The sequence below is a fragment of the Hydra vulgaris genome, chromosome 15, assembly GCF_038396675.1.
Source record: "Hydra vulgaris chromosome 15, alternate assembly HydraT2T_AEP".
Taxonomy (NCBI): Eukaryota; Metazoa; Cnidaria; class Hydrozoa; order Anthoathecata; family Hydridae; genus Hydra; species Hydra vulgaris.
In genome coordinates, this window is record NC_088934.1 from 320,005 (window position 1) to 346,154 (window position 26,150).

At 27.4% G+C, this 26,150-nt stretch overlaps 1 protein-coding gene and 1 long non-coding RNA gene across 3 annotated transcripts; one reads left to right on the forward strand and one right to left on the reverse strand.

Annotated features, from left to right (window-relative positions):
• Window positions 1-281: 281 nt before the first annotated feature.
• On the reverse strand, window positions 282-1,345 carry LOC136091449 (uncharacterized). Its single transcript, XR_010643987.1, has 2 exons — window positions 1,032-1,345; window positions 282-802 (listed from the first exon to the last, which is right to left on the reverse strand). It is a non-coding gene; the product is annotated as an uncharacterized LOC136091449 (long non-coding RNA).
• A 504-nt stretch (window positions 1,346-1,849) lies between these two features.
• LOC136073784 (uncharacterized) lies at window positions 1,850-21,294 on the forward strand. Of its 2 annotated transcripts, XM_065818862.1 has the most exons (3): window positions 1,865-1,925; window positions 18,965-19,362; window positions 19,557-21,294. In XM_065818862.1, exons 1-3 carry the CDS (start codon window positions 1,886-1,888, stop codon window positions 19,791-19,793), a joined length of 675 nt encoding a protein of 224 aa, XP_065674934.1. In that variant the 5' UTR covers window positions 1,865-1,885; the 3' UTR covers window positions 19,794-21,294. The 2 variants fall into 2 exon arrangements, with proteins under 2 accessions (XP_065674933.1, XP_065674934.1); XM_065818861.1 differs by lacking the exons at window positions 18,965-19,362; window positions 19,557-21,294 and adding an exon at window positions 13,992-16,690 and having other exon boundaries at window positions 1,850-1,925.
• The last annotated feature ends 4,856 nt before the right edge of the window (window positions 21,295-26,150 follow it).

Below are 26,150 nucleotides of genomic sequence, written 5' to 3' on the forward strand. Positions count from 1 at the left end.
TTTTAGATTGTAAACTTTAAACGATTTAATTTATTAACTTTACAACTTTTTTTCAAACTTTTTAACTTTTAAGTTTTTTTATTTCTTTTTAAACTTTTTAGATTCACTCTTTTGTATATTATTAGAACTTGTCAAATTAAATATTTCTCTATTTCACAAAGGGGCTTGATGACAAGACATTTTGTCTTCTACTTGCCCAAGTCAGATTGTATTTATATATATTTATTAGATCTAAAGGATAACATTGTAAAATGTGTGTTAATTGACGAAATAAAACTAACTTTTACTTCTGTTTAAAAAACTAATAAAATGTCATAAGATATAAATAAAAATGTTATAAAGTTTTATAGTTTGATAGTTTAATAAATTTTAAACTAATAAAATGTCATTATATCATAAATAAAGTAACTTAAAGCTTCTAGCAATTTCTATGATTACTTCGACGCAAAACGATAAAATATTTACCATATCGTCACCGTCATCTGCCATAACTTAAGATACCGTTTCGTAATCAAGCAAACTTCTAACGCTGTTTCAACTTTGCTTGCCTTTTAAATGCCATCTTATCAGCTTTCTATGCCATTTCAACAGCGTTATCTGCTTTTTTAATATCAATTTGCGATGATGTTAAATACTATTTATTTCATAAACAGTTTGGCGGTATTAAACCTTTTTTAACTTAAGTTTTTTTTTACCTAAGTTATCACAAATGTTGTCATGATATATATTTATATGTTTCGTTTTTGTGAAAGAAGTTTTAAGTAGTAAACGATAATGAAACTAAATTTGCCCTTTTCTTGCTCTAAAAATTGATATTGTTATATGTAAATAAAATATGTATACTCTAAACATATATTTTATAACCATAAATATTTTTCTTAAATACTTACTCTATGAATAAAAATGTTTTTTATCAACAAAAAAAGAATAAAAACATCATAAAATTAACAAGTATTTAACTTACTAAAAAAACGTTTAAAATTTTATTAAAGAATTAAAGTAAAGTTATTTAAAGTGGAAAGCGTACTAACTAATAACAATAAAGTCCCTAGCCCAGTTTTATATTAAATCACCAATGCAGCAGCCAGTTAGGTTTTTATTTTGTTCAAGACTCTTATTTAGTGTATTTAAACCACAAAGGATTTTGCAGAAGTTTTTTCTCACTCTCTTATTCTCTGTTTTTGACTTCACACGATTCAAAGCATATATTGTAATCACTAGTTGGTTAATTAAAAAAAAACAATATGTATAAACAATTTGTATTATATTCTTTTAGATTAAGTCATAAAAAATTCAAAGCCATAATATAGTAAACCATTTTCACGTGAGTAAGTGAAATGAACCAACTTTTAATTGAAGTTTCATATTTCTTATGAATTGTTTTTTACCTTTAATAGTAAAAATGTTCATTATAATTTAATGAAAAATCAAACATACTTTGTATTTTCGACAAATAAAAACATCCAAATAAACAAAGGTTTGTTTACAGTTATTAAATACTTCATATAGTTTCATTTTTCAAAGTTAAGAACGTTTATTTCAAATAATTTCAAATGTTAAGAGTTTTATGTATATATATATATAGAAATTTTATGAACATAATATGTATAATATATATTATATAAATACATAATATGTATAATATTGATACATAATGTATAATATATTATATATTAAATAAAGATATAAAGTTTTTTTTCACTCGTTATTGTTTGTAAAGATTAAAAACGGAGGAACTATCATTTTGTTTAATACTATGTAATGTTCAGATTTGATATATATATACAATTTTTATTATTTATTAGTTTTTTTTATTTTCTTTAACTTTAAAATACTCATTAATACTTTATTATAACCTTTTAGAATAATGACTGTACAAATTTAAATGGAACCAAATCAAGGAGATAAAATTAGCTTATTTAAAGGTAATTTTTATATAAATACCCATTTTTAAATTCTTTCTTTCAATGATAGTAATAGTAGTATTAGTAGTAGCAGTAGTAGTAGTAGTAGTAGTAGTAGTAGTAGTAGTAGTAGTAGTAGTAGTAGTAGTAGTAGTAGTAGTATTAGTAGTAGCAGTAGTAGTAGTAGTAGTAGTAGTAGTAGTAGTAGTAGTAGTAGTAGTATTAGTAGTAGCAGTAGTAGTAGTAGTAGTAGTAGTAGTAGTAGTAGTAGTAGTAGTAGGAGTAGTAGTAGTAGTAGTAGTAGTAGTAGTAGTAGTAGTAGTAGTAGTAGTAGTAGTAGTAGTAGTAGTAGTAGTAAACAACCTGCAGAAGAATCTTCGGTATATTCGAGTAGATCTGACATTTATAAAACTTTACAAATCACTTAAAAAAAGTTAGTAGTAATATTAATATAAAGATTTATGTGGATATATCAGTAAATGTAGCATTATTTTGGAGCTTGGAAATTCATTTTTAATCAAATTTAGATTTTAAAAAACTCTTAAAAGCGTGCAGCTGTCTACCTACTTTATTTTAGGGATTTTGTTTTACATGGAAGATATTAATTATATTAACTTTTAAACTTTTTTAGATTTAAACTCTTGACATTAATAAAACCAAATGGATCTATATCCGTTCGGTCTCTTAAATATGCTATTTACCCCAAAATTCAACCAAATTTTTTATTGATGAAATTGATATAAAAAGAGATGATGTAACAAAGCATTTAGGAGTGGTTTCTCGACAATAACAATAAATGGAAACCATACATTGACAATATTTGCTCGAAAAATCTAATTATAACGGAGTCTTATACAAATCCATATCATATCTTCATAAAAAATCCTTAACTCAACTATATTTCTTATTTATTAGCAGTTATATAAACTATCAAGGTATATTTTTGAAAACCACCAAAAAAAGTAACAAAAACTTAGCGTAAATTTACTTTTACCGCCGTCAGAAACATGCAAACCGCTTGATTAATTTTACAAATTGATTTACTCCAAACAATTATTTATGGATATAGTACAAAAACAAACAAAAAATAAGAAAAACAACAAAATGTTTTTATAAAAATTTATTAAATTTAAAAATAATAAATTTTTATTGTAAAAAACTTTATGGCTGTATTTACGTAATTTGAGGTTTAGAAAATAAAATAGCTGGGTTTAGTTCAAAAAATAAATCTGATCCAAGCCCCAGATATGATTTACTTTTTAATCACAAACAAGCACAGATAAGCACAATTGCTTATTCGTGTTTGCTCGTGGACATCCTTATCATTGTAAACAAGGAAATCGCCATGTAAACTTCAGAGAACTTGTGTAGGCAGACCTAATAGTTGCCGAGCAGATTTCATCAACTGTGGTTACAGGCAAAGATGCATCACCTAAAGAAACAGTTCGGAATAAAATTTAAATAAGATAATTTTAACTTATAATGTAATTTTTAGGGTCATCAGCTTCCCAGTAACTTTTTTTTGGTCCTTTGAGTGTTCAAAATATGATTTCAATCCAAGAGAACATGGGGCTTTCAAATACCGGAATGAGAAAAATTGGATTTGCTCTCAACCAGATTAGCCTAGTAAGGCCAGTTGAAACCAACTTTCAGCAAAAGGCATTAAGAGACTACTTCACCATAAGAAATTGCTGCTAGCTCAGAAGATAGCCAGTTAGTGTGGAAAAATTTTACTTTTTCCAAACCAATTGCTCTCTCAGCGCCTTGGTTATTGCTATCAAAGCTCGTTGTTTTTCGTTCTCTTTCATTTGATTATGTTTTGAAAATCAAAGATTTCGAATCCAGTTTTCTGAAGCTTCAAATTTCTGTCACTCCAAAGGATTATGCTGTTTTTCATCATGTTCAACAATTTATCAAGGTGAAAAAAATTAGCCTGGGACTGTATAGTAAAAAGCCACAAAAGCTTTATATTCTTGTTTTAAAACTAATTGGAAAAGATACAAAAGAGATGCTTCTCACCCCAATTACTCTCATCAGTTCTTAAACTGTGTTGTTGTATATATATATATAAATGTATAATAGTAAAAAAGTATGAACCAACTGCGCGGAACTGCAGCAAGATGCAAAAAAGTCAAATAAGAATATTCTGTCAAACGTTGAGTTGTTAGAATGCTTTAATGAGAAGTGTTTTTTTTTTGCGAAAATGTTTGTTAATAAGAAAAAAGAAGAATAAAATAATTCAGAAATTCTGTGTATTTCTATTTAACATTTAGACTTTTTTGAGTGAAATAACTTTTTTTTGGAGAAGTTGTAAGTTGTTATAACTTTAGATAAATATCAGTTGTAGAAAAACGTTAATAACTCTATTGGATTTTAATACAAATTTTTGAAATTTTATTATGGATACTTTATGGTATACAGTATCACCACTTTAAAGGATTTTGGGGGGATTTTCCATCAGCATTAGGTTCTCAAATTTTAAGGGTGCCTGTCTGCTTTTTTTATATAAATTAAACAAACAGAATTTTTGCAGTGTTTATGGTATTTAGCAAAAATAAGCATGATGGAAAAAATTTTTTGGAGTGGATTCTCTAAGCTCAAAAAAATCAATTGAAATTCTTGATAAGCTTTTTATAAGTACCTATACAAAATTTAGTGTGATTAATTATCAATTTGATAATTAAAAACTTGTAAAATGCATTTTTAAGAGGTGTATTTATCATTAAATAACGGTCAAGTTTAACTTTCTGTACGAAATATTTAAATTAAAATAACACTGTTGGATTTCAAACTTTGATTTCAATTTTTGTGGTTATGAGAACCTTATAACATACACAATCATTTGTTAAAAGGATTTTGATGGGATATTTTTTCAGCGTTAAGTCCCAGATTTACATGGTGTGTTGTATATATATATATACAGAAAAAAAAACTTTCCCCTATCATTTTTTTATAATTCCTGAAACATTACAACAAATACGATATTAGAAACATTACTTTTTGCCATTTTGAGCCATTTAGTCAAATATATATTATTCAATTATTCAATACTTAAAGTGGACCCCATCTATGGAATAATACTGTTTTGCGGAACTTTGATCTAAATACCTTTTACGTTTTAAAACTCAACCTTAAAAAAAAAGAATTCTTTAATTCGATATATACTCAGATACTTCTAGTATTATGAAAGTTGTTATACAACTAGGGTTTTAGTAATTTATATTTTAATATACTATACTTCTTATTATTTCGTTTGCTTATACTTTATAAGGTTCGGATTTTTATATTTATAAAGCTCAAGATCTTATAATTGTCTTTCAGATCCTAATACTTAGATAAGTAAAAACATTTATCTAAACATCTTCAACAGTCGGTTTCCCCATTAGCATGTTCATCAGGAAGCTGCTAAACCTGTTGAAAGGAAACAGACCGTAGAAGATATCTTGATAAGTGTTTTTACTAAATTATTATTTTCTCTTTTCTTTTAGAACATTCAGTACTCTATTTGAGTACAGAATTTTATATTATTTAGGGAAAAAATTAAAGCATAATAGTTAAATAACTATAATATTTTTTTTAATTAAACTTTTTTGGAAATACTTTTATTTTATTTTTCAATTACTAAGAAATTTATTTTTAAAAAGTATTACTTTCGTGATAGTAATGAATGCTACAAAACAGTTACTTTTGAACAGCTATTAATGTTTTGTATGTTTTATTTGCACAATCACAACTATTACTTTCTTAGAGATGAATTCCGCACGAAGGAATTCTCAAAAGATTTTTTTACTGTGTGTCACAGTTATAAGCAAAGTAAACTGATCACCTTCAAGATGAAGGTGAAGCCTAAAAATCAATGAGGTGCAATCCGTTATCATGCATGTTATAACATAATATAGCATCTAAAAATTATTTTGTTTTGATTGTGCAAATAAAACACACAATTTACCACGCATACCACATTGCGCAAAGTTCTGCATATATACAGGCTTAGAATAGACCATTTTATTAATCCAGACCTGAGCTATACATACAATAAAAATGTGCTTACCTAGGGCCACCTCGTATTAAAAGAAAAAGATTTGAAATAATTTTTGCTGTTTTACACCCTACAGTTAATTATAAAATAAAAAATTCTCTCAACCGAGCGAAACGACTAGTAATATATATATAATAATAATAATAATATGTATATATATATATATATATATATATATATATATATATATATATATATATATATATATATATATATATATATATATATATATATATATACTATTTTTATTATTATTATTATATTTTGCTCAACCGCGTGACTTTCCGACTGCGAGGATACAAATATAAACAAGAAATATATAAACTTATTTGTAACTAACATAAAAAAATTGCAAATAAAAAAAAAACAGTAAAACTAATTTAAACTTACAGTGTGATATACCATGACACGTGTCATATACCGTTTTATTATCATTTGCCGTTTTATTATCATCGCGAGCGGACTTTTTTTTTTTCAAACGAATTTGTTAAAGCTAAATTTGTTTATATTTATTTTATATATATAAACATAAAAGCATACAAAAAAAATTAAGGGATATAGAAGATCGGTCGAGACGTAATAATTTAAGAGTAGATGGAATTGATGAAAATGAAGGTGAAAGCTGGGAGGAAAACGAAATAAAGGTAAAAAAATTTTTGAAGATATATGATCTGTTGATAATGTGAAATTGAACGGGCCCATAGAACTGGCAGCAAAGAATTTAAAAAGCCAAGAACAATAGTTATAAAACCTTCAGATTATAAAGATAAATTCGAAATTTTGAGGAAGTCGAGTAAACTAAAAGAGAAAAATGTTTATATAAACGAAGACTTTTGTTTCGAAGCGACACAAATCTGGAAAGATTTAAGGGAAAAATGAAAATCGAATGACCGGCTGGTAAGTTTGCCTTCATATCTTACGATAAATTGATAATTCGCGATTGGGATGCAAAAAAAGAAGCAAAAAGTTTTATAATATTTGTCATTAATTTTATTTTATTATTTTATTTTCATTATTTCTATACATATTCGATTTAAACTGTTTTTAAAAATGGAGAATATTTTCATATTTAAATCTTCAAATGAAAATGACATCATCGATGATAACGGCACTGATTTAAATTATTTTAGTCACAAAATGCTAGAAAGTCAATACTATTCAGATTCTGAATCATCACAATATCTATGAAAAACTAAAAACACTTTTTCAATTTTAAATATCAATATTCGAAGTTTAAATAAAAACTTTGAAAATTTAAAAATATTATTGGATACAATCAAACACGGTTCTAAAATTATCTGTCTGACAGAAAACTTGGTGTAAATGCGGTGAAACAAATTATGAATTTGAACTAATTAATTACACATCAATTCATCAAGCACGTGAAGTAAATGCAGGTGGGGGCGTTTTTATTTATACCCATAATTCAATAAATTTTGTCTTACGTAACGATCTCTGCATCAATGAAACAGATAGTGAGTCTTTGTGGATTGAATTAGTAAATAATGCAGAAAGAAACACAATTATAAATACTACTTATAGACCGCCATCTGGAAACTTAAAAAAATTTAATACTCATCTTAAAACATTTCGAAACAAAATTGTAAATAAAAAAAACATATTTATATGGTCGGAAATTTTAACATCAACCTGATTAAGTATGCCTCAAATATTATTGCTCAGAATTTTATAAACTCTTCTACAAAATAACCTTATCCCAACAATAAACAAATCTACAAGAATAACAAATAGGTCTTCTACTCTTCTCGATAACATCATAACTAACAACTTTAATAATAACCCTCTTTACACAGGTATAATACAGACCTGTATTTCAGATTATTTTCCTACATTCTTAGCTACAAATAACCTTTTAAGAAACAGTATTTCCACAAAATCCACCTTAATTCGGCAACAGATCAATGAAGACTCCTTTTCATTGATTTGTTGCCGAATTAAGGTGGATTATAAAAAAATTGCGTTGATTGGGATCTAGTATTGCAATCAAATGATGATAATAATGCATATGAATTGTTTCTTCATCAATTTTGCAAACAATATGAATTAGCGTTTCCAGAAATAAAAAAAATATAAATAATAAGTCGCTCCAAACTCCCTGGATGTTTAAAAGTTTACTAGAATCCTCAAAAAAAAATTATAAAAATATATTTGAAAAAACCAAAAAATATGTGGAATGTAATTAAGGGCTTAACTGGTTAAATTAATTACAAAAAAAGGACGCTGCCAAAAAATCTTTTAATTAATGGAAAGTTAGTTTATGAAAAATCCAATTATAGCTGAAGAATTAAACAACTACTTTGTTAATATTGGCCCAAATTTGGCCTCTAAAACTCCTAATAATTCCATTCCATTCATACTTAAAAACTTATGATAAATTTATGGATGAAACTGATTTAAAACTGAGTGAGTTGAGAACTGCTTTTAGCAGTCTCGAAAGTAAAAAAAGTGAAGGTTTTGATAAAATTAGTGTCGGTATTGTAAAATCAGTATTTGACGTCATTGAACCTTCTTTATTTTACATTTTCAATCTCTCATTAAAGTCAATTATTGTTCCTGATAAGTTAAAAATCGCCCGTATTAAACCAATTTTTAAATCTGGAGATAAGTCAAATATTTTAAATTACAGGCCTATATCAATATTACCATGTTTCTCAAAATTGCTAGAGAGAATAATGTATCACAGACTTTATAATCATCTAACTGAGAATAATATGTTGTATTGCAAACAATTTGGCTTTAAAAATAAATATTCTACTGAATACGCAATAAATGAAATTTCCATTCAAATATCTAACGCCTTAGATAATGACTGTTTTACATTAGGAGTTTTCATTGATCTGTCCAAAGCTTTTGATACCGTAAATCACTATATTCTAATAACAAAACTCGAAAACTACAGAGTGAAAAATAAAAACTTACTTTGGTTCAAAGATTATCTGACAAACAGAAAGCAATTTTCATACTATGATCAAACAAATGCAATTCCGTACTCCATAACTTGCGGGTTTCCTCAGGGATCTATCTTAGGAACCCTGTTATTCCTGTTGTACATAAACGACTTATACTTATCAACAAATCTTTTAGACCTAATTTTGTTTGCTGATGATTCTAATCTTTTTTTTCATTACAGAGATGTTAAATTACTTTTTAAAATAGTTAACGAACAACTATGTAAAGTTAGTAAGCGGTTTGAAAGTAATAAACTTTCACTATATGCGGATAAAATAAAATATATACTTTTTCATAAAGTAAATCTGAAAATATTCCTCTTAAATTACCAGATCTTAAAATTAATAACACTTTTATTAAAAGAGAATCATTCATAAATTTTTTAGGAGTAAAATTGGATGAAAATTTACAGTGGTATTCACATATAAATAGTATTGAAAAAAAAATCTCAAAAAATATCGCAATGATGTTTAGGGCTAAATCTATTTCTACACATATCATCCCCGAAAAAATTGTATTTTGCCTTTAATATAGTTATTTTTCTTATTGTAATATTGTGTGGGGTTGTACTAACCATACAAAGCTAAAGAAACTCTGCAACAAACCAAAATATGCGTGCATAATAGTATTTGGAGCCGACAGAAGTTTTCCTTGCGAACCTCTTCTACGTGTGCTCGGTGTTTTAAATGTGTATAAACTTAATTTACACCAAGTTTTATTTATGTTTAAAACAAAAACTGGATTATCTCCAAAAATATTTCAATCTTATTTAAATAAAATTAACCATAAAGACTCAACAAAGTTTTCAGATAACAATTTTATTGTTCCAGAATACAAATTAAAACTAACTTCTTATTTAATTAAATACTGCGGACCTAATCTGTGGAAAAAGTTTCTAGATATTGTTAACAATAAACAGACTACATTAGAGCAATTTAAGGACGAATTAAAACGATTATTATTATTCATGGATATATCCAACTTTAAATGTTTATTTTAAACTAAAAACAATCGTATAAAAAATAGATTTAATTGTATCAGTGATTAATATAAATTAATACAAAATATTTAAAATAAAAAAAATTTATATATAAAATATCACTAATGATGTTAATAATTTATCTAGTGATTATATTAATTATAAAATTTCATTTCTTGTTGTCTCTTATTCTCAAGTAATTTTATTTTTTTTGACTTTTTTATTTTTTATTAATATATTTATCAACCATTTTAGCAATTGTTTTCAACACTTCTTTAAAAAATATATTTCTAATTATTTCTAATTATATTAGTTGTTTTCGGTTTTCGTTTCTATTTATTATTTTATATATATTTTTACGTTACGGTAATGTAGAATTTATTGCTATTATTTTTTTAAAATGGGGCTCGGCGATAAGGCTGAATACGTCTTCTTCTCGCTCCAGCCAATAGTTTATATAAATGTATTTGCAATGTAAACATTTTTAAACGGCAAAATCAACAACTTCAACAAAAAAAAATAGCAAATTATAAAACTTAAATATACAAATTATTACAATCAATATATAAACTTTGCTCTAACTTGCATAAATAAGTTCCCACAAATAAAATGCAAGTAAACATTTTACAACTGATTTATTTTACAACTGATGAAACTTTCAGTGTGATATTGCATGCCACGTGTCTAAAATTAATATCTAAATCTAGCTCTATGTAAACGTAGCTGCAACTAACCTAAATAATGATAACCATCAGAAGATATGTTAATATTTTTAATTTTACAACTGATTTAAATTTATATTGTAAACTACAACATGTCACGTTTAAAATAGAAGAATATGCAAGAATATATACAAGTCATATAGGCTATATTATAGAAACAATTGTTCAACTAACCCCTTAGTTTATCATATAAAGCAAATGGATAAACACAGTTTAAGTTACACTCCGTTATTTGTAATTTTGAAGGTTGTTAAACTTATTTTAACTTTTCTATATAAAGTTTATATAAAAAATTTAAAATATAAAGTTTATATAAAATATTTAAAATATAAAGTTTATATCAAAAATTTAAAATATAAAGTTTATATAAAAAATTTAAAGTATAAAGTTTATATAAAATATTTAAAATATAAAGTTTATATCAAAAATTTAAAATATAAAGTTTATATCAAAAATTTAAAATATAAAGTTTATATCAAAAATTTAAAATATAAAGTTTATATCAAAAATTTAAAATATAAAGTTTATATCAAAAATTTAAAATATAAAGTTTATATCAAAAATTTAAAATATAAAGTTTATATCAAAAATTTAAAATATAAAGTTTATATCAAAAATTTAAAATATAAAGTTTATATCAAAAATTTAAAATATAAAGTTTATATCAAAAATTTAAAATATAAAGTTTATATCAAAAATTTAAAATATAAAGTTTATATCAAAAATTTAAAATATAAAGTTTATATCAAAAATTTAAAATATAAAGTTTATATCAAAAATTTAAAATATAAAGTTTATATCAAAAATTTAAAATATAAAGTTTATATCAAAAATTTAAAATATAAAGTTTATATCAAAAATTTAAAATATAAAGTTTATTATCAAAAATTTAAAATAAGTTTAACAACCTTCGAAATTACAAATCACGGAGTGTAATTTAAACTGTAGTTATTAATTGCTTTCTCTACTAAAATTTAGTAAAAAAAAAGCAAGTGGATAAACACAATTTAAATTACGCTTTATTTAAATAGCTTCACATATAGTCGAAATGTGAAGCTATTTAAAAAATGGCAAATTAAACTTACTTCAACAAACGTTTTATATACGACTTAAGTGTGATTTGAAAAAACGCCTTTAAAAACTATATCCTTTATAAATAAAGAACTATAATATATTAACAAATCTAAAACAAACAAACAAGGTTTAAACATATAATCTAAAGAAGCAGCACTTTATAATTTTTTATTGAAACCCTTTTTAATAATAAGTTTAGTTATTTTCAACGGGTTTGAATATTTAATCCGATGAATTAACGAAATTTTGAAGAATCCGTAAATAGTTAATTTTACCCCGTTGGTTTTGTGATTTTTGGTTACGAATTACTTCGTTAATTTAACAGAAAAAAGCAATCCGTTGTTCTAACGAATTGTTTTTTGAGTGTAAAACTAGTGATAAAATTAACGACAATTTTTTTTTATCAAAGTTTTCAAATTGCTTCGTGCCCCGGCCCCGAGCAATTTACTTGAGCAACAGTGATTATGTGGTTATAAATAAATGAGCTTCTTCAAATGTTCAACAAAAAGTAAAGCGCAAAGGTTTTGCTGGGGAGCTAATTGAATTGATAAACATGTTACGGAATCAACAGAGACAGAATGAGGAGAGGAGGCAGCATTTTGAGGATTAGTTTTATATCACATTTTTGATTCTGTGATTGGTGGACTCACTGCTCGTAGCCATTCAAGAAGTTTTTGCTAAATTCTTTTTTTTTTGTGGGAATATTAAAAACTGTTTGAACCAGAAATCAAGAGTGCCTGCTCCCATTTTTTGCAGAAATATTCATGTGACGAGACTGAAAATGAACTGACTTAAGAATTGCTTCATATGAAACAAATTTATTCGGTAAACTTTGGACAGAAACCTCTTGTCTCATTCGGCTTTTTAAACGAAATTTCTGAAATAAGGCTGGGGGAACTTTTCAAAAAATTGAAGCTCTTCAAGAACTTTTTGCGAAAGAACGAACCAATGATCTTGCTGTTTTAAGTAACAATAGGTCTCAATTAGTTCAAAATATTAACTTCATGATGTGATTAAAGAGTTTATTAAAAATAAGAAAAAAAAATAACATTGTAAGACACAAAAGCTGGACTACTTATTAAAGAGTTTGTTAAAAATAAGCAAGAAAAATAACATTGTAAGACACAAAAGCTGGACTACTTAATTATACTTACATACCAGCAGAATAATCAAAAAATTTGAGCAGGCTTTTTTTTTTTTGGAAAGAAGGGGGACCAAATTGAAGGATACTCGGGGCCCCTAAATCCTGTGCACGGCCCTGGGTTGAAATCAGGTTAATTAATCAACATCTGAGGTTTGACGTGAAAAATATGTAGAACTTAAAATAAAATGGCTTCAAAATATTGACCTAATTTTAACATTGAAAAAACGGAAAATGCTTGTTGGGTATGTGATCACTTATGACTATAAGTAATAGGTTCATCAAAAAAAATTTATCTCGATATGTTGGATATATAGTTCAACTTAGATTTGCGAAGTTCTTTATTTAGAGTCTCAAAGAAGAAATTAATAGATATCATTCTAATGCATCAGCTATCTGTACTTCATTTTCCAAATGATTATAAACAATAATCAGAAAGTAAATCGAGAAACCTTTTTTGAGTATTCTAGCAGCAGTTTTATAGAAATATTGACTATAGCTTTTAGGTTATTTATCATAACCTGCGCAAGCAATCTTTCAACCTAAAAATTAAATCTACTACTACTTTGGTAAGTTTTCCTTAAATTAATTCAAAAATATATATTACATTTATTATTTACCTAATTTGTACGAAATTTTAGAATTCGAAAATAAAATAAACAAGCAAACATAAAATAGAAATAGAAATAGAAAGTCCAAACATTTGCATTACGGGTTGGTAGAGCACAAGCTTTAAAAAATGCGTTTTTTTATGAATTTTAAACTCCAAAACTCAGTTAAAATTTAAATTTAGTATAATTTGAATTAAAAAAAAAACATCGTTCTTATGGTTGTATTCTCCATAGTAATTACTCGAGGTTTTTCAAATTGTTAAGTTTACAAAGTATGTTATGTTTTGTTTACAAAAACGTTCTCTTAATATATAAAAATACTGTAACATAAGACTTTTTTCAAAAACATTTTTAAAAGTAGTATAATTTTATAATTTTTTTATATTAAAACTTTTTAAAACTGCACTTAATACGCTAATAAATATCGCGTCACGTTTGAAAAAATTGGAAAAAATTTAGTAAAAAGTTAAAACTTTTTACTGAAATAAATGATATTAAATTTATTTTGAGAGAATAAGTTTTTTATAAACGAACCATGCGTTCATTTTTAGAAGTTCAACCGTTTTCAGAAAATTTATTTTCACGCGAAAAACTACTTCGTGAAATTCGACGTTTTTTACATGGAGCAAACAAGTCAACTTTAATATTATATGGAATGTCCGGTGTTGGGAAGTCACATATTGCAAGAAAGTATTGCGAAATTTATTCTAACTTCTACAAAAACTTTGTTTGGATAGACGCAGCATTTGGAAAGTTACAAACCTCAATGAGAAACCAATGTCAAATATTAGGATTCGAAGTTCATGATTCGAAAGGTGATTATTTGAATATAGAAGTGATTGTTGAAAAAAGCCACAACCATTATAAAAATAAAAAAACTTTGTACATTTTTGACAATGTCGACGATGAAAGTGTTAAAAACCGGCTTCATTTACGTTGATTACCTCCCAATGGAGAGCGTGGTCAAACAACGTAAACAAAATGCTAGTTAATGTTTTTACTTCAGAAGAAGCATTCGCTTATGTAAAAAATAATATTAAAGAAAACGCCGATGAAAATATAATAAATCTAACTAAAGAACTTGGTTATCATCCGTTCGCTATTACTCAGGCAATAAAATATATAAATATTCATAGAATTTCGATAGAAAAATACATAGATCGATATAGATCGAAACCAGAAAGATTAGACAACAACTTTCCAACCGAAGAAGAACCAAAGTCTGCAATAAAAGCAATTAACTTGGTTTTAATAAAATTAGAAAAAAGTAAACCTTTTCCATTTCAAATATTAAACTGTTTATCTCATTGCGACTATCAAAACATAAGTAAACAGTTTATAATCCAAATTTCAAAACAAATAGAAATAAACGAAGAATATGTAATAGATGAAGCCGTTGGGTTACTAATGAGTTATTCTTTACTAAACTTTGATGATAACAAATATTCAATGCACGAACTGACACAGCTGACGTGTAGATGTTTTCAAAATAGAAATTCAACTACAAATACGTATCTTAGTTTAATTGAAAATTTATTTATATTTGAATTGAATGAAGTAAAAGATCACATGGATTACGGAAACTATTTTGTTTTCCATTTTATCTGTTTGTTTCGCACTAACGGAATAAAAATTTCAAAAACATTCCATAATATGACGACATCTATAAAAAAATTATTAGTATCAAAAGGTTTATTTGAAGAAGCAATCCAAATATTAAAAAGTATTCAAAATTTTAATACAAAAACTTATGGCAAAAATAATAAATTTACGCTTGATACAAAACATAATATCGCAATCTGTTTGAACAAAATGGGAAAATATAACGAAGCTTTAGAAATTTATTATTCCGTTAATAAAATAGAAACTGAAATTTTAGGTATCAACCATCCAGATACAATGTCAACAAAAAATAATATCGCAAACAGTTTGAGCGTTATGGGAAAATACAACGAAGCCTTAGAAATTCATTATTCTGTTGATAAAATACAAACTGAAATTTTAGGTATCAACCATCCAGATACAATGGGAACAAAACATAATATCGCAAACTGTTTGAACGCTATGGGAAAATATAACGAAGCTTTAGAAATTTATTATTCTGTTGATAAAATACAAACTGAAATTTTAGGTATCAACCATCCAGATACAATGGGAACAAAACATAATATCGCAAACTGTTTGAACGCTATGGGAAAATATAACGAAGCTTTAGAAATATATTATTCTGTTGATAAAATACAAACTGAATATTTAGGTATCAATCATTCAGATACAATGACTACAAAACAAAATATCGCAAGCTGTTTGAACAGAATGGGAAAATATAACGAAGCTTTAGAAATTTATTATTCTGTTGATAAAATAGAAACTCAAATTTTAGGTATCAACCATCCAGATACAATGTCAACAAAAAATAATATCGCAAGCTGTTTGAACGCTATGGGAAAATATAACGAAGCTTTAAAAATTTATTATTCCGTTGATAAAATACAAACTGAAATTTTAGGTATTAACCATCCAGATACAATGTCAACAAAAAATAATATCGCAAACTGTTTGAGCGCTATGGAAAAATATAACGAAGCTTTAGAAATTTATTATTCTGTTGATAAAATAATAACTGAAACTTTAGGTATCAACCATCCAGATACAATGGGAACAAAACATAATATCGCAAACAGTTTGAGCGCTATAGGAAAATATAACGAAGCTTTAGAAATTTATTATTCTGTTGATAAAATACGAACTGAAATTTTACGTATCAACCATCCAGATACAATGGGAACAAAACATAATATCGCAAACAGTTTGAGCATTATGGGAAAATATAACGAAGCTTTAGAAATTTATTATTCTGTTGATAAAATACGAACTGAAATTTTAGGTATCAACCATCTAGATACAATGAGAACAAAAAATAATATCGCAAACTGTCTTAGCGCTATAGGAAAATATAACGAAGCTTTAGAAATTTATTATTCTGTTGATAAAATTAAAAATGAAATTTTAGGTATCAACCATCCAGATACAATGAGGACAAAAAATAATATTGCAATCTGTTTGAAAAATAAAGAAAAACAGCAAACAAGTTGTTTAATTATTTGATTATTATTTTAGTTTTAATATATGTAAAGTGTTATACATTTTTCTTTAAAAGTTGTAGAACTCCGTTCTTAATTCTTATAAAAAAAATTTTATTTTTTGTTATCATTCGTATAGCGCATTTTTTTAAAATAAAACAAAAGCTCATTTACTTTATCATTTATTTACATGTTATAATTTTTATTTATTATCGATTATAAATTAAAAAATGAAACTAATTTAAGGATTTTACTAATTTTGGTTATTTACTCAAATAATTAAAGTATTTAAATTAGTTTAGTTAATTTATAAAAGTCTAAAGTATTTTCAAAGCAAAAATTTTGTTATTGCGATATATATATATATATACATATATATATATATATATATATATATATATATATATATATATATATATATATATATATATATATATATATATATATATATATATATATATATATATATATATATATATATATATATATATATATATATATATATATATATATATATATATATATTTGTTAAAAGTATATTTAATAGGTGAACCAAAGAATTTGATTCCCATAGGAAGTATAGTATAGAATGTTTAAAACAGTATATGATACATTTGTTAACTCTCTCGATAATAATTTTCTTTACGTAAGTGATGATGATTTAATTCTTCTATTCTTATAAGTTTAAATTAGATGTTAAATAAAATTTATCATCGTTTAAAAAATTAATAACAATAAATATATTGTGATCTTATTAGATTGGTTACACGAATAAGTCTCTTCACAGCGGGAAGAGTCTTTATTAAACATGCCATATATTGAGATTGATTTCGTTTAAAAATATCATTATTTTATGGACATATTTTGCTGACATTTATATTTATTCTGACTAAGTGTTGCAGTATGTTAAATTCGTTTATGTGAATATATATATATATATATATATATATATATATATATATATATATATATATATATATATATATATATATATATATATATATATATATATATATATATATATATATATATATGTATATATATATATGGGTAATTCCATTTTTAACTTAAGGTAAAATAGGGCAATATGAGCACCTTGGTAATATGAGCATACTTAAAGATTATCTTATATGTAAGCGGTGAAATTAAAGCTGCTTTGTATCTTTTGAGTCAACTTTATGTGGTGATAACAGGAATCAGTACACTTAGCGATAATGCAGTAATTAGCGGCCTGTGGCGTCCCGAAGAGAAAGGATAATTAGGAAATTAATGTCTATAAACAATAAAATAGCTTTATACATCAAAATTTCTCCACTTTATCCTGTTACATTAGCTAACATATGTAACATGAATTGGGCAGTTAAAATTTTCACATTAAATGCTATAGGGGAGACCGGGGCACGTTGGCCCACGGGGTAGGTTGGCCCATTCGAGTTTATTGAAAGGCTAGACGCTTTAACTAGCTGGGAATCTAAGTGAAGGTTGTTAGTAGTTCAATCCTTTTTTCAAAAAATAATCTTATTTATCGGACCATATTTGAGTGTGTAATGCCGTTTTAATAATTTTTCATACATCAAAGTAAATTTTGAAAAACTTGTTTAACGTGTTTACACTCACTGACGTTTGACAGTACAGCATTATTCAAATGCCATATTTTAAGGTTATAGTGTAAGGATTATTTTAGTATATAATGTTGCAGAAAATTAGTTGACAGTTTAAGGCGAAAGTTGTTCATACTCTAAACATGACAATGGGGCAGATTGGCCCGATGCAACCGGGGCACGTTGGCCACGTGTGGCCAACTTACCCCGTAGATTTTTAAAATAGATTGGGTAAATTTGTGAAGGAAAAACTGTTTTTGTTATAAAAGTATTAAAATTTGTAAAACATATTAGATCAGAAATTAGCCTCATAAACAAATTGGCATTTGTTTTTATACGTTTTTTTGGGTTTTATACGTCGATTATAAGAAAATATCACTGGAATACATAAGATTTAAATTTAAATTAATTATCTCATTATAAAATGTAATTTTATCTTAGATTTACATATGTATAAACTTAAATATTGTATATATATATATGTTTTTATTATATATATTATTTAACATATAATATAACTTATATATGTAAATTTAATTTATATTTAAACTTTTACATACTAGTTATACTTACATATATAAATTTAATACTTATACATAATACACTAAACTTTTCATGCTTAACACTTAAATTTGTATATGATGTATAAGTTTAATATGGCGTGAGTTATGTAAATTATTAATGATTAAAAGTAAATAAGTATTTTAAAAAAGAAAATATAAAATGTAATTTTTTAAATATATAAGTATGCAGGTATATAAATATTTAAATAAAAAAGAAATAGTTAAATATAAAACATGTAATAAAGTAATGTACTTTTGGTTTTTGCATTTTTTTTAGACCTACCTAAAAATAGTACGAAATTATATTTGCAATTCACAACGTGGAAAAGTGTCAGAAGAAACAATGTTATTGCAGTGATACAAGTTACAAAATATAAAAGATCAATTAGAGTTAGTATAGAATTTAATATACCACGTATGACTCTAGGAAGGTATTGCATATCTAAAAGGTTGCCATCTACATCTAATACTTCAGTTCAAACTGAAGTAGAAATTGATTGCCAAGTTATTCTTTCAAATTCTAACAATGATAACAAACTTGAGTTTGATGTTACTGCAACAGTACATAAACCTAATGCAGAATATATGCCTGATAACGCAGCTATAGGGAGAGATTTATCACGTAAATTAGATAAAAAACCCTGGCACAAGTTTGGCTATGCCAAAAGATTTCAGGTATTCATATTTTCTCCAACAAATTTGAATATAGTTTAGTAATGTAATTTATTTAAACATTTAATAAGATACTTCAATATAAAATACTGCTTTGATATATTTAAAATTTTGAATTTTTTTAGAGACTGGGACAGATACTTGATATGATTTTAATGTTTACGTCTAATGGTAATATATATTTTATATTTCCTTAGGTATTTGAACCTGAGCAGGAAGGTTTGCTTGAAGAATACCTAATGAAAGCAAGTGATATTTACTTTGGTCTTTATCCTAAAGAAGTTCGACGGTTTGCTTATACATATGCTGTTGCTTGTAGCTGGAAAATTCCTCACTCATGGATAGAACTTCAATCTGTTGGTAGTGATTGGTTCTCCGGATTCTTAAAAAGACATCCAAAGCTTTCTATTTGCTCTCCTCAAGCACAAGTTTAGCTCGGTGCACAAGTTTTAATAAACATAATGTAAATTTATTTTTTGACAACTTAAGCAATGTTTTGAATAGGTTAAAATTAAGTACTTCAGACATTTGGAACATTGATGAGATTGGAATCACAACAGTGCAGCGGCCTGATCGTGTTGTTGCATGTAGAGGCTTTCACCAGATACGTCGTGTAACATCAGCAGAAAGAGGAGCATTAGTGATTATGGCTTTGGCGGTTAGTGCGATTGGCAATAGCATACCTCCATATTTTATCTTTCCCAGAGTTAATTTTAAATCTCACTTTATTCGTGATGGACCAATAGGATGTGATGGATCAGCACATTCTTCAGGATGGATGACAGAGACAAATTTTCTTAAATATATTAAACATTTTTCTATCCGTTTCTGGTATTGATTGACAACCACAGCTCTCATCTTGATGCAGCAGTACTTGATTTTTGTAAAGAAAACGGTATCACACTTTTATCTTTTCCAGCACACTGTAGTCATAAATTACAACCATTAGATAGAAGTATTTATGGTCCTTTTATAAAGTTTGTGAACTCAGCATGTGATGCATGGGTTACTGTAAACAAACGACCTAAGACTATCTATGACATACCTGGTATAGTAAAAACAGCACTTCCTAATGCTATAACTCCAAGGAACATAATTAGTGTTTTCCAAGCAACAGGTATTTATCCATTTAACAGAGATATTTTTCCAGAAAGTGATTTTTTGCCATCATATTTAACAGATAGACCAGACCCTGGCACTAAAATGTCGTCTGTGGAATTTAGCATCACTAAACAAACACCTAGAAACGAAGTTTCAGCTGGGGATTGTAAACAAACACCTAGCAACGAAGTTTCATCTGCGGATTGTAAACAAAAATTCAAAAATTTAATTCAAGTGAATCAAAATCTAAGAAAGGAAATTTTTCAGATTTAGACAGGACATCAGGTGCTACTCTAAACTCTTCACTTATACCATCTCCTGAAGAAGTGAGGCCTTTGGAAAAAGCTCAGCCTAGAAAAAACAATTTAAATAAGCTCAGAAATCGGAAACGAATTTCTGCTATATTAACTGATACGCCAGTTAAAAAAGCCTTGCAACAGGCACAGAGAGCAGCAAAAGAAAAAAAACAGAAGGGCTTAAAAAATAAAAAACTATTTTCTATCAAAGAAGCCGGTCCAAGTAACTCTAAAACGAGGAGGATTTTTGCCAGTTAACCTGTAAAAGAAAAACACAACAAGAAAAACAAAGATGGTGAGGAGAAAGATGTCTTGTGTCTTAGTTGCTTCAAACCGTTCTCAAACAGCCTTCCAGGTGCTGTGTGGATACAGTGTTCAAGCTGTCAGCGTTGGGCCCATGGGAGTTGTGTAGAAAAAGATGCAAAGGGATTAGATTATAAATGTTTATACTTTTGTTAACTGAAATGTTATTGTTGTATTTTATTTTTACTTCTTTGTTTTTGTAGTTTATTGTTTAAAAGTTGTTTCAATTACGTTTTATCAAGTTATAGAGTTGTTTTTGCTCAATAAGCGTTTTCTCATTTCAAAGTCTGCCATAAGTTGTATGTGGGCCAACCTGCGCCAATTCTTGGGCCAAACTGCTCCAATAACGGGGTAGGTTGGCCCACCCGATGTGACCTAACAAAAACAGTTTTTAATGTGTTAAAAAGCTATTATGAACTTTTATAAATGTTTTTTCCGGATAGTCGAAGGACTAGTCAACCTTTTTCCAAAAAAAAATAAACTAAAAAACAAAAAGCTACAAAGTTACACATCAAGGAAAAAAAGCGGGCCAACGTGTCCCGGTCTCCCCTACATTTATTTTTGTTACCTTATTTTCATATTTGTAGTTATTGCTATTATATTTATATACTAAGTTTTATATTTAGTTACAAATATAAAAGTTAATAATAATATAATGTTAAGTAAAAATAGTTTCATTAAAAAAATAAAAAATTTCTATATATTTTCATTCAGTAAATAACGCACGACAATCTGCGGTTGGAAGTGAAATGTTAAAACTCAAAATATTTTTACGATACCTTCTGCGAGTTACACACTCTAAATATAATTTGCGAGTTACACGCTCTAAATATAATTTTATGGAAGTGAAATGTTAAAACTCAAAATATTAGAATTTTTTATATTTTATGAAAGTGAAATGTTAAAAATGTTGGAAGTGAAAACAAAATATTTTATGGAAGTGAAATGTTTAAACTCAAAATGTTGGAAGGGAAATGTTAAAACTCAAAATATTTTTACGATACCTTCTGCGAGTTACACACGCTCTAAATATAATTTTATGGAAGTGAAAGGTTAAAACTCAAAATATTGGAATATTTTATATTTTATGAAAGTGAAATGTTAAAACTGAAAATGTTGGAAGTGAAAACAAAATATTTTATGGAAGTGAAATGTTAAAACTCAAAATGTTGGAAGGGAAATGTTAAATCTCGAAATATTTTTACGATACTTTCTGCGAGTTACACACGCTCTAAATATAATTTCATTTTAAAAAGCAAGAGAAAATATTTATTGCTACGTTTTGTATTTATAACAAAAAAACAAACACTTTGTATATTTCGGGAAATAAAATTTTTTTAGTCAAGAATATTTACTATATTTCAAATTTCAAAATTCTATAAATATAAATTATTATCTTTAGGGCAACCAAACATAAGGGGCCCCATAATAAAATTGCGCACCCGGTGCTGGGTATATATGTATATATATATATATATATATATATATATATATATATATATATATATATATATATATATATATATATATATATATATATATATATATGTATGTATATATACAGTATCGGACAAAACGAGTCCAACTAAATAATGCTAAGTTAGTTTCTTTATATAAAAGTGCTGCATTTTTTCAATTTAGAGAAATAATTATGTAACTGTTTAGAGACAAAGTTCTTCAAGTTTTATTCATCACAAAGTTCATTATTTGTACACGCAAATTAATATATTCATCAAAAGTATTAAAAAAAGTTGATTTCCTTCTGGACAAAACAAGTGCAACTCGACAAAATGTTGACCAAGCTGTATTTCGCTATCAATATTTCGTGGCGAATCCTTTGTTGCCGATCACAGCCTTGCATCTTCGAGGCATAGATTCGATCAGGTGATCAATGAAACTTTGGGGAATCGCTGCGCAGGACTTTTGGATTTGTTTAAACAGTTGATCCTTATTGCGAACACCTTCACGATTAATTCTGCGGTTGACGATCTCCCACAGATTCTCGATAGGGTTGACATCCGGAGATTGAGGCGGCCAATCCATCACCGATAGATGGTTGTCTTGAAACCACTGCTTGACTACTTTTGCAGTGTGTTTCGGATCGTTGTCTTGCCGAAAAACCCATTTTATTGGCAATTCCATTATTGGCAATTCCATTCAGAAAAACACCCCCAGACCATTACATTGTCTCCACCATGCTTCACGGTCTTATGGCAGTAACGTAAATCGAGGCGTTTTTCGGCCAGTCGACGTACACGGCGAATGCCATCGCTCCCAATGATGTTGAACTTTGATTCATCACTGAACAGGACTGTTCGCCATTTCTTCACATTCCAGTCAATATGAGATGTAGCAAACAGGAGTCTTTTCTCCTGGTTTTTTCGTGAAATCAGCGGTTTCTTTGCAGGGCGTCGAGAAAACAACCCGGCTTCAACAGCACGTCGTCTGATTGTTCAGCCCGGCACAGGCAGCTCTAATTGCTTTTGTATCTCGACTGATGATATCCAGGGATCCTTCTTGACGGATCTGAAGATCATAGAATCCTCTCTAGAAGTGGTGGAACGCGGTCTTCAACCTTTGTTATCTGCTGCTAACTTCCCCGTAGAACGATATTTGGAACATAGTCTTGATACGGTCCATTTTTTCACGCGATATTTATCACAAATACGTTTTTGTGACATTCTACTTACGTTATCGCCAATAATTTTGTTTTTTAGTTCCAATCTAAGACTGTCGGGAGCCATTTTTGCACTTGAAGTCATAAAAATAATAAAAATAAATAATCACGCTTCTCAAAGCGCACCTTGTTTCATTTACCGTGATGATACAATAATGCTCTGTGGAACACAACGTCATCAATACAAGAAGTGAAATACACTTCTTATATTGATGACGTTGTATTTCACTTCTTGTATTAATGTTGTTCGATAAAACACTTTGATAAAACTCACTTCGATAAACTGTCTTGATAATACTGACTGATTGACTTCAATATACTGACTAAATTACATGTCGATTTACATGTCTCTTATATAGCAAAATGAACCTGTGCGAAGCTCTTCTGAAAGATTCTAGATGCTTCTTTTCGATGCTTCTGGAAGCTTCTGGATGCATCTGAATGCTTCTGAATGTTTCTGGATATTTCTGGATGCTACTGGATGCTTCCAGATGCTTCTTCTGGAAACTTCTGGAAGCTTCTGGATACTTCCTTTAATTATTACAAAATTTCCGTGACGTTGACACGGACCAGACTTAAGAAAATGAAATAAACCAAAAAAGTTGCACTTGTTTTGTCCGCTGCAAAATGGCACTTGTCAACGAAATTCTGCATGTGTGCTGTCACCTGTCAGCTGATTGCTCATGTCATGGCATGCTATGACTCCAGACTTGAACTATTTGCTTTGGTAATTAGTTCGTTTCGTTTTTAAGACATGTAAAATTAGGAACACTTTCTAGCATTGTTCGATGTTGGTTGCAAATGTTTTGCCCAATACTGGATATATATATATATATATATATATATATATATATATATATATATATATATATATATAATTATAATTAAAAACGACAAAGAAAAAACTTTCATTATGGAACTTTAAGTTTCATGCCAACGGCAATCATCAGACATATATTACCATATATTACATATAAAGTGGTAATATATGGCTGATGATTGCTGTTAGGCATGAAACTTAAAGTTCCATAATAAAAGTTTTTTCTTTATCGTTTTTAATTATGACTATAAATCGCTCTGTTTTAAAATTTATATATAATCAAAACAAATTTCCTAAATATTGAGCACTTTTCAACGAACAAGAGTTTTGTATTATTTTAATACAACACTAAATCAAACGATATATATATATATATATATATATATATATATATATATATATAAATATATATATATATATATATATATATATATATATATAAATATATATATATATATATATATATATAGATATATGTATATATATTAGGCCATGCCAAAATATCACGATTTTCAGAAAATGAAAGGTCGCGGTATAAATACCTGTTCTATACATAAAAAGAAGTATATAAACCAAATTTTAACTCTCTAGGACTATATTTAGTGCTGGAAGATGATTTTAGGTTTTTACGCAAATACGAGAAATCGTTGTTTTTTTCTGAAAAAAAATATTCTTTTTGAAAATGAAGAAATAAAAAAATTAGGAAAGGTATTTTTTAGTTTAAAATCTAATATTGTTACTATAACAGATATTTTACAATTTGGCCAGTGCACTTTGGTCAGCTTCTAATGATATTAATGCCCTGTGCTCTCTGACAACTAGCAGTATATCTTGTTTTTTGTCCTCCTTTAATGTGCTACTGATATATCTTTGTATAAGATTGATATTCCGCTCTGCTGTGTCATTTGTAACATTTAGAGATTTTACAAACTCACAAAATGATATATAGGAATCATTTTCCTCCAGCTTTCCAGCAGCTTAACCTGTTTTCCAGGTAGGAATTTCGTCCTGTATGCCTAGAACAATGAAAAGAGCCCAACTTTCCTCTGTAATCAACTCTGTTACCTCAGAGGTTGGTAAAACTAGGACAGCATCAGGTTTACCATTGGGAATAGTGTTGATATCTGGTACCTCAAAGGTCAACAGCTTGTCTAGAACTGCAAGCTTCTCTTCAAAATCTGGATCTGCCAGTATTAACACAGCAACCTTTGGGGCAAGGTACCAAGAGTGTTGCTGAAAAAATTTCAGAAAAGCATTGTCAATTTTGACATCAAACTCTTGTTGTATAACATAAGCTGACTTGAATGACAGGAAATCATTCTTAACAGCATATTCTGCTTTGTATGAACGTAAATACCATGGAGCATAAAAAACTGCACATATAAAAGCTGACTTTTCCAGGTGAGGTAACTGATCTTTAGGCAGAAAATCTATTATACCTGATGTCATAACAATAGCTAAATTGTAAAGACTGTCAGCCATAAAACGAGCATTGTGATTGGCTCCTGGTTGATAAATTTTAAAACCATTCAGCTTTGGTGATGAGACATTTAAATAAAAAGCAGCATACTTAACTAGATGATTATAATCATCT

Bases quoted from the DNA above. Each gene is read 5' to 3' on its own strand.
- LOC136073784 (XM_065818861.1), top strand. From the start codon at position 14,422: ATGCTAGTTAATGTTTTTACTTCAGAAGAAGCATTCGCTTATGTAAAA.